The following is a 19,331-nucleotide window of genomic DNA, read 5'->3' as shown; positions in this document are numbered from 1 at the left end:
ATTTCTAACTTTATTAGCTCATGATATTGCATAGAGCACTAAAGTGTTACATCAACATTCCAAGCATTCTGACTTCGAGACAAATAATTTCATTGAGTAGTTTATTTTTTAAACATTGTTTCAGGTTTTTATATAAAATTTAAATATTCTTGATTTATTTCCTTGGATTTATTGGTTTTTTTTCATCCATAGTTTTTTGGTTATTTTTTTTTTAAGGTTAATGAATCTCGATTTTTTTTTTGGATTGCCGATCGTGATGCCAGTTACTTAATGTTAAAATTATTTTGAAAATAAAATTATTATGCTCATAAGCTTTTGTGCAGAATTAATGGCACTTTATAAACATCCTCAAGATAACAGCGTATAAGGAAAATTAATATTTTACGAAAATACTGGTTTCAATTACGTAGAAATAATTGAATTTTTGTTTATCCAATCATAGCAAAGTTCACTCAAGGATATTTGCCACATTTACTCCGCATAATGGTACAATTTTGGATGTACGAATATTATAAGCATGTAATATTTTTGCATAATAGCTAATAAACATTTTAATGACTCCTTATATACATAGTTTGCAAATATTTTTTTCTATAATAAAGATATTAAATCGCTTTATACGTCTCCGTCGCGGTTTCAAAAATATTCTTAATTTAAAAAATAGATCTCTGAACATCAACATGGTGTAATGGTTGGAAAAAACGTGTTTACTTGTTTTCATTTTCACACACATATTTTTTTTTCATTGGAAAAGAAGTCGAAGCAAATCTGGACGCCTTTTTTAAAAATCACTTTATGACAAATACAATATTTAAATTTGCACATGTAAATATCACAAAATGAACTATCTATAGTCAGGGTTGTTAATAAAATTATCAAATTATATGTTTGTTTGGCATATTTGTATTTTTTTAAATAAATATTTGCATTCTTATGATTTATGGAACTTTCAACGAGTTGTAAATAACTCACTATTAGAAAATGGCCATCAAGTTGTGGTAGAGTGATGTTCGTGTATCTCAGACCTCTGGTCCGTGAGTCCGTGAACCTAGCCACGGGACCAAAGTACGGCTCGTTAAGAAAAAGAAGAAGATAAAAAGAAACGAAATTGAAAAGAAATTGGTAGAGTTTCGACAAAAAAAAAATTTACATACGTGTAAAAGAATATAAATAATAAAAATATAGATTGAAGAAATGTCGAGCTAGAATACATTTAATTTTTTTAAAACCAAAATAATATAATTTACACCTTGTAAAAATAACAGGAGCTAAATAAGAATTAGGTTTTCCTTAATTTGAAAACCAGAAAACGAAAAAAATGCTTGTTTATGTGAGATTAACTTTTTGTTTTTTAATGTGCATTTCTGATAAATTGATTAATTATTTTTTATTAACATACTTACATTACGTATTATTAACGAACTAAAAAGAAAATTAGGATAACTGTTCAAAACTGTGATGCACCTACCGAATACTTTTTTAGATTAGTATTTTTTTACTCATTTATTCATTATTTTTCTTTGCCTTAGTTAATATATACTATTATTTTTTTATTTATTTAAATATTATAATTATATCATACTAAACATAAATTTTATATTAAATATTTAAAAACACGCATAACTACATATGTGTAATTATTTGCGTAAAAACAACAAATGCTCCTCGTGGCATTTTTTCCGCCTCATGCTGTAATGGTCAGTATGTTTGCCTACCATGCGAGAGGTATCTGGTTCGATTCCCGACACGATTAACGTTGAATATTTGTTTAAAAGGGTTTTTCTTTTTTTTAATTAAAATAGTTTATGGTAAAAAATATAATATTTCATAGTTATTGTAACAAAAAACGATAATGCGCTTTGATTCTCTGATTGATGAGGTACGGAAAGAAAATGTGATGAAATTTATTGTATTTGATACGTATCCATTTTTTTGTTTTAGTTTTAATTACATAACATTTTACGATAATAAATTTCATTTATTACGTCGATGTTATTTTTTTTAATCCTAAGAGCATTTATTCATTTCCACCTTCAGCCAGAAAATAGTATATTTACTGCCATCTATTGAATCTCGGGGTAAAATAATACATCCTCGAGCCTTGAGCTTAAGTGTTATCCGTGACACTTACCACAAATCGGAAAATTTATCATCTTTCTTCACCAACCTACGAACTGTTATAAAATAAGCTCTTGTCTGAACAGTATTATACTGACATCTACCGGATATTTTTTTAAACATCCGATTGTTCTAGTTATGAATGAAAAGCTCTAGCGTACATATTTTTTCTTAGAATAATGGTACTATTTGTGGGTATTCTGCCAAAAAGCACTATGTCAAAGTTACTACTTCTGAGATTATTGAAGTTCAAAGTTTGTAACGAAATAACTTTATTTTAATACTCAACATTACTAAGCCAACCTTAAAAAATGGTAAATTGATCTATTGACTACATTTTATTTTATAGTTTAATAAATAATAACTGAACTTTCAGAACATTCTTTTCAAAATAATAGTGGACTGACATGACTTAGTGCATTTTCACTGATACATAATAGCACAGTAAGGAATTCAAATTGAAGTAACATTGTACCTGCAATAGTCACTTTGTGAAAAATGTTTTTTTTCTTTAATTAAAAAAGTGATGTAACCATTTTATCTAATGTACAGTACCTATTACATTGGGTAAAATAATAATTCATTAGTAAAAAGAGGAAAGAAAGAAAATAATAATTGTCACGTTTGCCCCTGAGTGAAGCAGGTAGACATTACTTACTAGACATCTCCAGGATATCATGTCACCGACTAACAATCTCACCTTTTCTCAAGTCAGTACAGCTCCATAAGCTCCGCTGAATACATCCGAAATATTGTTATTGATAGCCCACCATTACGGCGTCGCTTGTCCCTTGGTGCTTTTTCCTTGAACGGATTTATGTTATATTGGTTTATTACAGAAAATATCTCAACTTGTAGTGTAGATAAGATTTAGTGCGTTTTTGCAGATTGTAGAGTATTTTTCAACAATATAACCTCATAATTAAGTCAAAACAGCAAAATTTTAACTGTGCTTTTTCTCAGAATACTCACGTATAAGTCTTCTAGAAGAACATCTGATTGTGGTATTAAATGAAAATTTTGAATATCAATCATTTTTCTCTGCTTAAAACGCCCTTTAAAGTTTAATATTTATCATTGAACATTTTATTATTATATTTGTCATCATTTCGGCGAATTGATCATGTCCAATCAATTTAATCTCAGTCAGTAAAGAATTCACTTCCCTCTCTTCTCAATCCAATGAAGTACATATTATGTACTTCTGGATTACTTTCTTTCAGCACAAAGATGCTAAGGCTACCAAATTTCAGAGAGCTCCTTCGGGCAGCTTTTCTCGTTTGACAACGAGCAAATTTTCCGTGTATGTGGGCACCGCCAAGAAGACTTATGTCATCTGATGCGGTGTGCGGTATGTGGTGGGTAAGCTGTATTATATTTGTCATTTTTCATCAAAAATAATTACTTTTAAAAATAAAAAAAATCTGGCCTAGTAAAAAGAAAAATATTATTTAATTTATTTGTAATATGTATGAATATGTCAGCTTGAGTTTTCTGTAACAATTTCCCAACTGCAATACTTAAAAAAAAAATATATATATTCAAGGTCCCAGTCAGAGTATTAAGTAACTCAATTGACTCATAAATTTGATGCCGCAACCATGTGTCAGAAACACGAGGTCCTTAGAATATCTTCACTTCATCTTCTATCGTATCAATTCAGATCCGCAGTAAGTAGCTGGCGGAAAGGGAAGTCAACGATAGTCAAAAGGGCAGCAGGCTGAAGAGAAGAACGAAGAGCTCGTGCAGATCTTTTGCAGGTGTTGTGTTATTTTCCACTAGTGGCATTGCGCAGAGGAAACTTGGTATTTTTAGCTCCATCTGGGATCGCCTCTCGCCACGAGTTCCGCTCACACTTCGTCTACCGATCGGAGCCGCACGATCTGACTATCGAAGCACGCGTCATGTTCTACCCGAGACGAAAGTGCGAAGAACTAGATTTCAGTGGTTGAAGATCCGTCTGGGTCACGTACGATAAACGAATACCAGCATCTATACATTGCGTGTATTTCTGTTCCGAGTTACTTCGCGCAGTCCACTTTTTGACCGTGGCACAAAACGGACAGTTCGGAAAAGTTAACTAAAACTATACGAGTCGGTCAAAACAGAGTGCGTTATCATACTGTTTAACGCGTAGACGTCTGTGAAATTTAAATGTTTCTTCTCAGTGTTAGACATGAACTTCAATAATAAGATCACCCGTTGTTAAAAATAAGCAGCGCAACTGGCGCAGCCCGCGTTTGTCATGTGTGGGAAAACTTTCGACATCTTTTTGAAAATAATTGTCCGAGTTTGGTCTCAATGACAAACTTTATCAATGGAGTCTAACTAAAATGCATCGCTAACGCCAAGTGGTACTGTGGTTTTTTTTTCTTCTCTTATATCTGAAACAAAAATGGCTCATCTAAGGAAACCTGTGAGAAACTACAGATCCCCCTTTGGCAGGAGCAATAGAAGGGTAAGTGTGTACCCTCCTACGTGTCCTTTAGTAGCATTTGACCTAAATTAAAACATCTAGCCGCCAAAAACAAGACCACATTCCAAACGTCATTTATGACATTTACCCCAATCAATGTTTACTTTCTGAACACATAACTATGATCTTTTCGAAATAATTTAAAGAAAGTCCAAGAGAATTTCAGGAATATTTATTTACCACTAGCATATTATTTATGATTTCAGTATATTTTTCAATAAGGGTATGTCAACTTAATGTATTTTATCCGTTTATACGGGTGTGATTATTGGAGTGTGATTATTGGAGTGTGATTATTGGAGTGCGTTCGATTAACAAGTCGAATTTTTCTTTCTGACTTTTATGGATGTTTTCAATGCAAGTTTTTTTCTTTTATCGTTTTTGTTAATACCGTTGCCAAATATATATAATACGTTTAAACATGTTTATAACATGTAAGAAATAACTATTTCCAAGAATTGACAACTGCGCCAAGAACTGCACTTGTACCTGCAGAAATTGACTGCGTTGATATTTTTTTCATGATATTTTTAGTTAAATATTTTTAATTAAAATCTAATTTACCAAACATGGAATGTATTGTTTGGCGTACAATAAGTTCTTGTAAAAATCACTTACCTACGGTAAAACTAACTTAAAATTTTAAATATTCAGTTCATACGAGATGGTTAGTATAATTATTATGATTGTGATAGAACGTCAACGAATATTTTTAAAACAACAGTTTTATAATAAACAGACTACAAAGACAGCAAAATAAAATATGGAAGCTAGTATATGACCTCCCCTATCTAACAGCAACTAAAGAACTCTTTAAACAAACTAAGCAATTAAATGTAACTGAACTTTTCAAACTAGAATCATTAAAATTTATTCATAAATTAGCCATTGATGTAATTGTAGACGAAGAACTAAAACTTGAAAAAAATTGTAGTAAACATGGACGTAATACGAGAATATCAGAAAAATATCAAATAAAACCTTCAAAAACGAGACAAGGGCAGTCGAGACTAATAAACCAGGTACTGAAATTATACAATAAACTACCAGACAAAAGTAAACAAAAGACTCGGACAACCTTTACAAAAGATGCTTAAAATATTATTATTAACAGTGGAAAAGCGTATTATTATTTTAATCATATTATTTATTTATTTATATATACGCCCAATTGGCAGTTTTAATGACATATTATGTACAAATCGAAAATTAATATATAAGAAAGTAGAAAGATACAATGGTATATAGCAAACTTGGTGGGAGTGGAAGCGGGAGATAAGTGTTTATAATCGAATTTTATTCAGTGTTTTATGAAAGAAGACAACTTGTTCTCAAAAAAATCAAGACTGGTATATTTGTTGGCAGACGTAAGAACTCTGGGCGTAGGGGAATGAAAACCATAGGTAGTTCTATGGTTATCGGTATGAAAGCGTAAGTTTTGTCTGAGGTTTCTAGTTGGGATATTTAATTTTATTGAGCTCAGTAGTTCAAGCGCATCAAAGAGTGAGTTGAGCATTTTAAACAGGAAATTTGAATTATTAATTAAATTTTATTATGACATCATAGTAGAAGTAGGCGAAATAACGCGTTTTAATATGTTACAATATATTTTTTATCCAAGCTAGAAAAACTTCGCAATCAACTAATACTTCGCTGTATTTTTGTTGCAATATTTTTACAATAATATCGTGCGTAGAGTGAACTGCAGTTTTGAGCCAATATGTTTTTAGAAAAATGTAATTACTTCTCAATGGTATTTATTTGTGTATCAATCTATTAAGTGTATAAGCAAATTTATTTAATTAGTAAAATTAGTTCTGTAATGAATGATCAATAAATAAAAAAACATTTTTTGATCTATGAACTACATTAAAAACAAGTATTTTATTTGATTGTCATTATTTTTTGTTACAATATTATCTCACTTACACGGAAAATCACGGAAAATCTGCGCGGTAAATTAAAATCTAAAAGAGTTCGTGTTTGAATGCACGCGCGCTACAAGGTATACATTATGGAGAGGGGTGAAGTATACGGATTACCCCTAACCCGAACGCGATCGCGAAAACTCGGAAAATTAAGGATTCGTTCGGCAATCTTCGGCAAAGTTCGGGGTTCGTGGATCGATAGAAAAGCGCCGCACTATGTCGTGTACAGTCGAAGGCGTGTGTTTTTAAAGGAAGTATTTTTAATAAATTCCAACTCTTTTTATGGTGATTTTTTTCAATTATCTTGATATAATTGAAATACTATGCAATATATATTTGGATTTTAAAAATTAATATAAAAAATGTAAGTATCGTTTATAATTTTTTGTTTTTTTATTATGTATTTTTGCATTATTTAATTTAGTACTTACTATTATTTGGCATATTATTTATTACTCCTATTTCTTACTATAGTATTGAGTGAGTTTCTAGAAAACGTATCTGAATTATCATTTCAATTATGTTTTTATTTAGAAATATTCTTTTTCTTTTGATTTCAATGATACTATTATTTTGTTGATTTTAATAATACCATTATTTTGTTATGTGTATAATTTTTTATATTTAATTATGTGTATAATTTTTTAAGGTCTAAATTTGTATAATTTAAAAAAAATGTTTTTCTGATTATCATTTTTGAATTGTTTTCTTTAGAAATTTATTATTTAATACTTATATCTTTTTTCTAAATTGTTATTTTATTGCATTACGTGTCATTATAATTTATTCTAATTAATTTCACTATGTATCTTTACTGTTAATTATTATGGCTTGACACGGGCATAGCCTATAAAGCCTTAATAAGTTCATTAATATTTAAACAAGTGTAATTTTGAATGAATAAATAAAAAAACAAAAATAAATAAATAAAAGAAATAATATGTAACAAAAATATTTTACTATGACGACAATTTTATTTTCTTTATTTATAATATATTAAAAAAGTTAATTAATGATTTTATACTTTACAATGTACTTAATTATATATAAATAATAAAACAAAACAGAGGTAGATTTTAGTCCCGTGACAGTTTCAGGGACTCACCGATCAGATGTCTAAAGTTTAAACTAAGACCCCGTTTAGCCACAATTTGATGCCAATTTTCTAAATATTTAACAACTAGTTGGGAATGGTTTTTAAATTGAAATACTCGGAAAATAAAAAATGCAAATATTTTTTTTTTACAATTTGTGAATATTTTGTAATTTTAAGTGAGAAAAAATCTAAGAAAGAAACATTTATATTTTTTTCTTCTAATCAATTTTATTTATTCCTAGATCTCTTGGTTTATGATTCGCTGGTTGCTTAACGCAATTTCTCTAAAATTTTACCAGAAATTTACAGCACATTTCCTTTCCAAGATTTAACGTGTTTTCGTATAAAATATGTAATTCAAGATATCGCATCATTATTACTGTATCTGTAATCGTAATATGACGTCATCATCGTGTATCATAAAGATAAGTTATGAATACCGTCATGGACATGAATGTCAACAAACTAAAGAAGAATTCTTAAGACAAAATATGGTCATAGTCAATAACATCAAACATGAAATCGTATGAGTGTTTTCAGAAAAAACTTTTTGTGTACTGTTAACAATTTCAATGTGGAGTTTAAAAAGACAAAAAAAATAATTACACAAATCATCGATATAAATGACCCATTTTCAAATAAAATAACACTACATATTAATATAAAACATTACAAATACATAGTATTAATTATCCAACTATTACAGAACCAAACGTAAAAAAACTATATTCAAAATTTACGGGGGTTAAAGGTTGCTAGGTAATAATAAGCAATCAAGTGTATTTGCTATACGTCTTTTTCATGAATTTTCTTCTTTAACTTTTTCCCTATCCGCTCTTAAGTGTAGCATGACATCACCAGACGCCTCTAAAATGCCCAACCGCTAGTCAGCACTCTCGCCTCCTCCTACGTCAAATCCGCGTCTCTTGATTCTACCGGATAAAGCCGAAATATAGTCATCGACGGCCGTACAGAACGGTGGGAGCCCACACGTGTGAAGAAGAGGCACCTTGGGTTAAGGTTCCCTTCAGGCATCCGCAGGTCGTGTCCATGCCAGGTACACCGCGGCACCCTCAAGACGCTCGCTATAGGAGACTGCTGCGTCCGTTCTCGGACGTCAATGTTGGTAATGAAATCGAACCACCAAATTTACCCTCAAGAACTTACTCTGAAAACTCAGAAGTTTACTGTTTTGAGTTTTGGTATGGTGCCAAATTCGCACCCATATTGGAGTAGGTAATAGCATTATACAAGAGTTGAATAATCCTTTTTTATTTTGACCGAGTTTAGCTAGAGTTTTAGACATAACGCATCATGTTACAAATGGTTCCAGCAATTCCTAAGTGGATTGCGAGCTCTTTGTGCATGTCACTCTAAATTTTCTCGATCTTCTGCTCATTAGTATAGAGGGCGATAATAACGAATTGTTGCACATGATCTGGGTGTTTTCTGTATTAATATTAAGAAGAAAAAAAACAAAAAAGTTCTTAAAGTACCTTTTGTATAAGTCCCAAATTTCTAAACCACGTTCAAATTCAAATAACGAGCAATTTCTAACTCTTTTTTATTTTGATTCTCTGATAAAACGCCACGTGGTTTTCGATATAGAATTTCTGTATAAAATATTAAACTATAAAGTATGTAGATACTAACCTCCTAAAAAAAATACAAAGCAATGCGGGATTGAGAACACTCAGACATCGGAAAATATTTAAACTGCTTTTGTTTTCAAGTAATGCTACATACCACACACCTATGGTCCGCATGTGTCGGGAATATAATATTAACTGCCGAAACAATAAAATTGACGTTTCTCATGACACTCTCTCAACTTTTGTGAATAATCTCTTAGGAATAAATTTTATTTAATAAGTACAAACGTACAACTTATTTTTTATTGCATTGTATCCTGTATATAAAAAATGTCTTAATTTATAAATCTATTTTGTGTAATTCTATAATTAAAGATATATACATGTAAAACTGTATTGACGAATGTTCTCAAATTGTATGTTTTCTAGTATGTATCTTTGTTGAATTACCAAATAAAATAAAATAAAAGATCCAAACGAGTGGAGTTTTCCTGCAGTCTGTCAACAATGTACTGAAAATCACCAATAGACCTTTCAAGAAGAACCTCATCGTCTGCGTAGTCACACAACTTTGTGGAGGGGGAGTTCACTTCGATACCTCAATTATGTGGTACTGGTTTACAAAAAATCCATCAATATAAAACATAGGACACCTCGAAACAATCAGTCAAAAAGCTCAAGATTCTCACACTACAATAATTGCTATTGACGTAGAGCGTCTTCACAACAATCTTGGATGAAATTTCGTACGCCTCGGGAATTTTCAAGAGGTATGGTCGATGCGGACTACCAAATGCCTTCTCGTAGTCAATTTGTTATACGCTTGTATATTTTACCCGTGATATTTTTTCTGCGGGAAATTTCGTAAAGTACCTAAATGTACGTTTTTTAGAAAGCTATTATTTTATGGTATTTCCATAAAATGTTCGTAGTGTACCACTGTACCTCTCTCCCCCTCCCCGTCAGCCGCCCCTCCCCTGCCGCCATTCATCCCTCTCCCTCCCCGCCCCCGCCAGCTGCAGTGTCGCGCGCCGACCCCGGCCCACCCCCTCGCACTGCGCTACTACCTACTACATCACGCAGAGCTGACTCCATCGTATCCGTTGTGCAACCATTGTCAAATACCGCGACCGAATTGTCGACGAACATATTTTGACAGCCGCGCACATATTTAGCAGTGTTTCGTTTCCCGTGATACAAAATCAAGTGCAAGAAATTCGACAGTTTAATCCTCGGAAGTTCCGGAGTGAAGTATTCGCGGGTCAACGGGAAAACACGGTGTATTTGTATACAGTGACCCTTCAGGGTTTGTGTGTTATTTAGACAATACGGGTTATTAATTTCAAGATAAACGGGGGTTTCTTTTTCATATTTAAAGACCGGAGCTATTTTGAATTACATCGGGGTGTTGTGGGTTTCGAGAAAACTCCACGTAACAGTGAATGCTCGCAACTTACGTACATGTCCACTGTTTACCTGTTTTAATGAATCTTAGAACCAAAGGCTTATCTCGTTTAGTAAACATTCGAGGAATAAGTGTTCGTGTCTCCTTATGTGCTCACGTTGGTCTTGTGGCTGTCAGATGGTGTTAGTTTCCTCAAAAGAGGGTAAACACCCCAGAAGCGAACAAATACGTTTAAAGTGTACCACATAGCGCCATAATTGGCGATTAGAATATCCAGCGATCCAATCTAGCACTGTGTCTTAATTAAAATTAGATAGTCAAATAATTTCATTAGTAGATTCTGCCTGTTTAATACTATTCATATTAAAGTACAAAACGCTGACACATCGAAAGCTGTTTATATAATATAATTAAATTTCCATACAAACCGTCGAATGACAACGAATAAAGTGAAAGCGTTTTTTAATTCCGCAATTTTCTTCCGCTTCTCGTTTTATAAAAAGCAAAAAAAATACTAATGTTGAATTGGGATCAAATAAATACGCGCATACTCTATACTTAATATAAATTAAAGTAACTTAATAAATATTTACATCTTGCAAACACCTATCTAAAAGAAACTAGGTCAGGTGGGTCGGGGGAAGTTTTCCGGGTGAAGAAACGTTGAGTTTTGGGTGCTGTGAAGGTTCCTGCGAGTTTGCGGAGCCGCGTTGGGCGCGGAGTGCGGACAGTGCAGTTAGTGCAGATCGTAGAGCCCCGGCCGCGCCCCAGCGGCCCGGCCCTCAGGCGAGGTGTCGACTCAGCAGACCAGCACGTCGGACCAGAGCAGCCGGCCGCTGATGGTGCGAGCGAGCACCGAGCGTCCGGGACCATGTCGGAACATGATGGGATACAATTCCTTCGGACAGGGTTATAACAAGCTATTCACACAGGTCAGGAAGCCCCCGTGTATTCAAATTCAAATTAATGTTATCGTAGGAAAATAACATGTATAAATTTATTTATTCACAGTACTCCAAAATATTCACTTTACGATTTTTGAGACATAAGTCCCAACTCCGTGGGGCCAGAGTCCTGTGTTTACTTAGGACGAATAATAAATTTAAACAGCAAATATTATACCAAATAAGAAAAATCACTAATAAATAATACATGGCACGTCAATATGAGAACGAGCAAAGGTTGAAAAAAACTCAAATATTTTTTTAAAACATCGAGGAGTTTCCTACTCATATCCCTCCCGCCAATGAAAACCCAGTCCTAAACACCACTCTTGAAAATAAGTTTTATCCATGAGAGCTTAATACGCTCTTCCAAAATATCAAACACTCCCGGTGCGATAAAAGAGAAGCGCCTCCGAGAAAAAATAAAAATCGCGTTACAAATAAAACAAAATATTTAATGCGTTAAATTGGGACAGCATGTCAGACCATGGGTGCTTTTCTGAACCACTCTCGTGGCACGAGTTTTTCTCGTGTATTTTGGATGTAAATACACGAGATAATACGGCCACGAGAGCGTTTGGAGTACCAGCCCAGCAATGCAATGAGCTTGATACTATGAAGCCTTAATACTTTTCGATAGCAACAGTACATGTCTTAAACATAGTGTTACTGATGTGAGAGATGTCGATCTCCAAAGTGATCATGTTCAGCTACCTGACAGCACTTCCAATCGGTATACCAGAGGCAGGTTAATTCTGAAGGCCAGGAGGTAAAATAGTATTTGCTAACGCTGTCGGGGATATCCTTTAGGAACATAGAAATTGATACTCACCAAAATGGCCGAGTTCTCGCTATAACCTCTTTTTTTCAACCCACTCCAACATGAGGGAATGTCTCACCTTATATGGACTCCATATCATTATTTCAACCATGCTGCGTAATTTTTTGCAACCATCGTTAATAAAAGACTCTAATAAGAATAGAGACGGTTGGTCTACCGGATAACGATTGCTATTTAAAAATCTCACCTTCATGAAACATCTCTCCCAAGTCGGTAACATGAGACCAATCATAACAAAAGCAGAAATCCTAATACCTTATGTACAACGTGAAATTTTATAGTAGAATCAACTCACACAAATTGCTTTCAATTAATTTTATTTACCCAGCATTAAAAACAAATAGATTTCCATGTTGTTATGATACTAGTTATCCTGTTTGAGGCAAGCCGATTCCAGGACCTGTCCGAAAAATCTTTCACAATATAATTGATTTTGTATTTTGATTTTGATTTGAAAATAGACTAACACGGTGATTTTACATATATTCAAAACATCAACCGTTTGTCATGATATTGCTGGGACGACATTTTTGCTTGTTTACAATCCGGCGCTTTCCGCACATTTTCTTATGAATGTTGTCAAATTAAATTTCATATAGTATAGACATTTTGAAAGATTATAATTTCAAGCATAAATTATTATTGTTGACTCAATAAAGTGCATAACTCCGTGTATTCGTAATATTTTCGTCATTTTCCTCTGCTTTGTCGGGTCTTCCCGACGTTGGCGATCACTGCAGCGAAAGCATTTCTGTTCTGCACTATTGCACTTCGCACTCAAAACGACTGCTTATTTATGAACTTACCATAGTGATTCCTGGTAAAAGATGATCAGACTGGTTTCCCGTTGCCTTCTATGGTGGATTTTTCTGTCGGGGTTACCTTCCCTTAGCTGGTTGATTCTGGTTTGGGGGCGCCAAAAATTTGCCTTTCATTCGTTATCTGCTGTGATCACACCGTTATGAGTGTGATTCCATCGCCCAGGGTTTGCGACGTGGACGCTAACGAGTTGAATTTTCAGTAGTGTTGCCGGTGAAATACAACTGGGCGTTCGCAGCATTTAAAGAATCACACCCTCCAGCAAAATGTGACTTTGCGACCCACATTTACTAACAGTTCAAACCCCTGTAATATTTAATGTTTTTTTTGTTCTGCAACAAGTAGGAAATCCTAGCCATTTACAGGATTTATGACCTCTCATTGGCATGTTTGAGTAAAACCTTTATTAGTAAGAATGTGATCAGTAGTAAGAAGTTTTTGCATTTACTTCTCTTGTTTCTTGATATTCTTTTTTTTTCTCATTATTATGCACTATTTTCCTTAAAGACCAGAAATTCTTCTCCAATTATGTATTTTTCATCACTTAAAGATCCCCGAAAAGCCTTCCACTCAATGTTTAAAGCTCTATTGGCAAGATATCACATATGTAAACAAATGGCGTATGGTTTTAAATCTTAATATTAAAAATATAATCTAGTACATTTAAACGAGATATGATGTTTTAAACATTAGCAAAATGTAAATAATATAAAGTTATCACCTAAACTAACATATTACAGATCTTTATTATTTTAATATTGAAATCAAACACTGCACTGATTTGAGTCAATTTCGTTTGTTTAATTTTAAAAACACAAAAAAAATCAGTCAATTATTTCGCCTCATTAATGTGAAGATGAAGGTCATTGTATACAATTATACAAACATAGGTAGTTAAATAATAATTTAACGGATCGTTCTTGAAAATGCCCGAAAACGATTATCCGATATTTTAAGATTTAAAAAAAAAAACTAGTACACTCAAATCATTGTTCAATTTTATATTTAAACTAAAATATAAAGTTCTACAAAATAACCACCATCTCAATAAAAAAATAAATAAAAAATTATATGTGTTTCTGTAAACTTAGAATTCCATATTCCCTTAATATTTGTTCAAATATAATTTTTTTGGTTAATAGTCGAAGGATAAAAATAACAGAGTTATTTAAAGTTGAATTGGCATATCTAATATGCATATAAATTTACAAAAAAAAGTAAGGTAAACTTGTAATATTTTTTTTTTAAGTTTGAATAATTTTCGCGTAATGGTGTTTATTACAGTAACATCATCATCATTCCCTTTCCGCACCTTACAATGTATTGAGTGCTGCATTGGTAAATCAATCGCGGGGTATCTTGATCATTTTTGGTAAATAAAGGTAAGATGATCAGTATTACGCTTCAGATTCCAGTCCAGGGACTATAAAATCTTCTTGTGTAAAAACCTCTTTTTAAATAAATATTTTCTGTCAACCATGTCGGTGGTCGAACCCGAGACTTCTTGCATGGTAGACGAATGCGCTGGCCATTATTAACCAAAAAATATAACAGTATCTGTAGGTATATTATTTTTTGATACGGTACGACGCTATTAAGTCATAGTTAGTCATTAAAAAATTTAAGTTTGTTAGTGAAAATTCTCGATGGAAGTTCATTGTTATTTATTATATAAATAAAAGACGAGTGATACTGAAACGACTGTACAAAATATTAAATCTTAAGCTAAGAATGGCATACCAGCACCTGTGGTTCAACCGAGAGATTAAGAAGCAGAACATGGTATAAATACATTGAACTTCTTAATAAAGATACCAGTCTCGAAGATTTCGTGAAAGCGATGAAACCGGTAACTGGATATTCCAAATTTGTGGATTTAATTATCACTCGTCTTTTATTTACATATTAAAAAAAAAGTTAGTCATTAAATTACGATAAAAATTAGTGTTCCTAATGGTCATACCTTAAGGAACCCAAAAACATTCCACATAGGTTCATTTAAGAATAATGTGTCCTTCTTCAATCCAGTGTCAAGAATGTGCAGATTATACAACACCATTAAAAACGTGGAGATCGACATTTTTGAAGCTGGATTGTTTAGGTTTAAGAAGTGTATACAAAATGCGTTTTTATATTGATATATTAATTTTGTACATTTAATTTTGATGGATTACATTGCTGGTTTTGTTTCGATGCATATTTCGCTTTTGTTTTCATTAGTTTTTTTATGAATTTTTTTTATTAGTTTTATATTAACGAATAATTTTTTTTTAATAATCTAATTTTGATAATTTTTATTGTTGATTTTATTTAAATACGTATTTTATTCATGTTTATTTTATTATTAATTCGTACAATTTTTGAAATTTTATTTCAATTTTTACAATAATTTAAATTCAATTTAATCATTTATTTTGCTAATTTTATATAAATATGTATTTAGTTAGTGTTTACATGTAATTGATGAAAAATAAGTAGTCTATTTGTTTTATTGTTTCAATATTTATGTGTATTTTGTATTATTTTTACATTGTTTGTAAACTAAATAAATAAATAAATCAAGTTTATTTCAAAGCACTTAAATCGAATTAATATTTATTTATTTTTTTAAGAAATATTTGCGTTCTTAAAATTTACCCAAATATTACAAATTTTGTGGTCATTTTCAACGAGTTGTAATTAACTTACTATTAGAAAAAATGGAAATCAAGTTGGGGTAGAGTGGGGTTCGAATCTCGGACCTCTGATTCGTGAGTCCGCAACACTAGCCACGGATCCACAACCCAATTCACTATGTTGACAGTAGGTACATTTTACTTTTGTCCTGGTGTCAAGTGACTGCTTCCCAAATCGAAAACCTCACCGCACGCCCCCGGTATACAGCTAAATATGTTTTTAGTCCATTTTTTTTGTTATCACGATAACTTTCACTATTATTTTTTAATTAAATGTTTTAGTTCTTGCCCCTATAATTAAATAAACCCATTTATATAATTCATCAATTTTGCTGTATTTTTTTAATTCAGTCTTAAATAACTGTGTTAGGGAAAAAAAACCTCAAATCTGGGGATCGAAACTCAGTTCTTTTTTTATTAAAACATTTAAGTTTGTAAGTGAAAATTCTTGATGGAAGTTCATTAATTTTTTTTTATTAGTAATGGGGAACTTCAGCCTTACGGAAAATTGGATACAAACAATGTTTTCTTGCGCGCAGTAAAAATTAGAGCATTAAATTGTAAGGTGAAATTTCTTTAAAATGTACGAAAAAAATAAAAACAAATATTTTAATAAAAACGCACTACTTTGAATGTGACGTCACTGGTTCATATGAACCATCCAATGATATGAGAGCATTGAAGAATATCCGGTTTGGTCACCGTAAACGAACCAATCGGAAGAACTGTTATTGAACAACCTCTGACGTCGCACGTGGAGTTATTTCAGAAATACAAAACATTAAAAAATCATAGCGCTGATAATACGATAAATAAAATTTAAAAAATAAGAAATAAGCTTAGTTTGATATTCTATTAACAAATAAAAAAATTTAAAAAAGACACTGAACTTCCTCATTCAAAAACCCAATGCGAACGTATTGTTAATTGGACATTTATTTAAATTATTATGAAAATGAAACTTTGTTATTAGTGTTACACAATTTATTATTTTACAAGAACACAACTTTAGTTTCGGGAGAGCACTCCTCCCATCGACGGGTAATATAAAACTAATATAGTAAACACAGAATATTGTTCACAATGTCATAGAATTTAAACAAAAAATAAACAAATTAATCAGTGAAACTTAGAGCAGGAGGGTTTTTTCCCCTCTTATCTAAGGTGTAAGCATATGAATGGATAGAAACCTATTTTTTGTTTATTTATTTAGGTACAATCAATTAGATCTGTTAACACGTCCACTAAATATGGATTTTAAGCTGTGCTCGTGTTTTTATCTTAATACAACATTTTAAAATAAGCTAAAAAAAAATGATTCCTTCGTTTTACTGCCAGTTTGCCCTAGTTATAGATTTTCTTCTTATATTCTGAAAAACTAGAGTTCTTTCTGAAAAGCCACTGGCTGTTACGAAAGTTGCATTCCGCTAGAACTTCTTACATTCGCGTTGTAGTTCGCGTGAGTTGTTTTCATAATCGTCGCGAACACTGAAAACTTAACATTTATTTTTGATCAAAGACTTGCATGATATAAATACATCGGCCGCCGTTTGACAAATTTCGAAACAATGTAGATTATCGATAAAAGAATCAGTTTCTTGATAGTTAAAGTGTTCACGACTGTAAAAAAAATAATCAAAACTGCTTCAGAAAACACGTATCACGTAGCATGCATAACGTGTTTTCGCTCACAAATTAAATCACAATGAGAAGAGTTAAAAGGCGTTTTAATAGGATTATTATGGTTAAATTTTTTATCTTATAATGTTAATAATGCAATTTACAAAGGTAAACAACTTTAAAAATATAAGGCAAACAAAGTATACTCAACATAATTTTTATTGCCGTTTCATAGTACAATGATGGCGTTTACTTTGTTAATCATTTAACAAAATTACCAGCTGTTACTAACCATGTATTTTTTAAGTGAATATTTTTTTATTTATTTTTATTTCGGAAAAAAACAACAGTTTTTACATATATTGTATACAGAAAATAAGAATAAATTTGAACGAAAATTGTGAAAACAGTCAACAAAAATTTTCCACAGTGGTGTAAGATATTGATTAAGTACATTATCGGTATCAAAACAAAAGCAATTAACAATTGTTAGCCATTTAGAAGTTGCAAATACAGTTATAAAAATAAAGTTAACAGAAACAAGATAAATTTAAATTTAAAGAATAAGAAAAGAAAAAAGTTATAAGATAATAATGTAAAAGGTACAAAAATATAACAATGAACAAACGAATACATACATAATTACTGGCATCGTAAAATCTAGTATCTTACAAAAAAAATGCACCTTAATATAAATGATGCCAATACTATGAATAAATTAATTAAACCAATATTAAATTGCAAAGTTAACATGTATACATCATTTTCATCGTAATCTTACCGCCCCCCGAATACGAATGTTAAATAATTTACTTACACGGTTAATTTCTTCTATTAAATAAAAAATGTATACACAGCAACAAAAAAATCTTAATTATTTACAAGAGAAAGTTAATTATTTTTTTACGGCTTATGAGTACGTGTAATATTTCCAAAAACATATTGCCAAACAGAGAAAACCAATCAAATAAATTATCGTTCCCTTTCCGCACCTAAAGAGCACTGCATTTGTACACCAATCGCAGCATATCTTGATCATTTTTGTTACATAAAGGTAAGATGACCAGTCTTACGCTTCGGGCACCAGTCCAGGGACTATGAAATATTCTGGTGTAAAAACACCCTTTTAAATAAATATTTCAAATCGACCATGTCGGGAATCAAACCCGAGACCTCTCGCATGGTAGGCAAACGCGCTGACCATTACACAACGAGGCTGACAAATAAATTACTTCAACTAAATTAAACATTCATTGATATTTAAATACTTAATACACAATGAAATCAATATTAAAATCTATAATTTATTTTTAAACGCCCATCCATTTTCATAACTTTTTTTAAGTTTCCACGCATGTTTAAATGCTGAAATTTCATATTTCCTACCGCTTTTTTAGTGAATTTTCTCCCCTAAACAGGACTTTGTCATGCGTGTTAAGTAGAACAAGCATCGCTGTGCACATTCCAGTAGCTTTATTCCTTTCTTTGAACATTGATCACAATTAACATCAAGCTAGTTAAGATTAACCATAACCAGCCATCCAGAGTAAATAAGCTGGGATCAGCTAACCATTAACCGAGCTATATAATTGCCGTGTAAATCATTTGGCGCTGTGTTGTGCGTAGCTTCTGTATCCGGCTAATTATGTTTCTAAGTAATTCATAAATGCGTTGAACTCAACGTGCAACGAAAAATGTTGTATTTTATTTTTTTTTTAATTTGTAGCATTTTGTTTATATTTCCAATATTCAATCAAGCACAGTCAAATATTTAACTAACTAACTAACTAACCATCACGCCATTTCCCCAGAGGGGT

The 19,331-nt window shown here is 31.9% G+C and overlaps 1 protein-coding gene across 3 annotated transcripts in view; it reads left to right on the top strand.

Moving 5' to 3' along the window:
- Positions 1-3,959: 3,959 nt before the first annotated feature.
- Positions 3,960-19,331, top strand: part of Ca-beta (Calcium channel protein beta subunit) — a 40,932-nt gene continuing 25,560 nt past the window's right edge. Inside the window, exon 1 of one of the 3 annotated variants that reach the window (XM_088229890.1) lies at positions 3,960-4,576. In XM_088229890.1, the coding sequence (XP_088086016.1) occupies positions 4,514-4,576 (63 nt within the window). In that variant the 5' untranslated portion in view covers positions 3,960-4,513. Of the gene's footprint in view, positions 4,577-10,264; positions 11,548-19,331 lie in introns of those variants that run through there. The other 2 variants (XM_088229880.1, XM_088229872.1) reach the window with 2 other exon arrangements.

Source organism: Micrasema longulum, unplaced genomic scaffold, assembly GCF_059751315.1.
Source record: "Micrasema longulum isolate JH-2025_06_02 unplaced genomic scaffold, ASM5975131v1 h1tg000056l, whole genome shotgun sequence".
Taxonomy (NCBI): Eukaryota; Metazoa; Arthropoda; class Insecta; order Trichoptera; family Brachycentridae; genus Micrasema; species Micrasema longulum.
The sequence above is the reverse complement of the archived record's forward strand: the minus strand, read 5'-3'. Positions and strand labels throughout refer to the sequence as shown.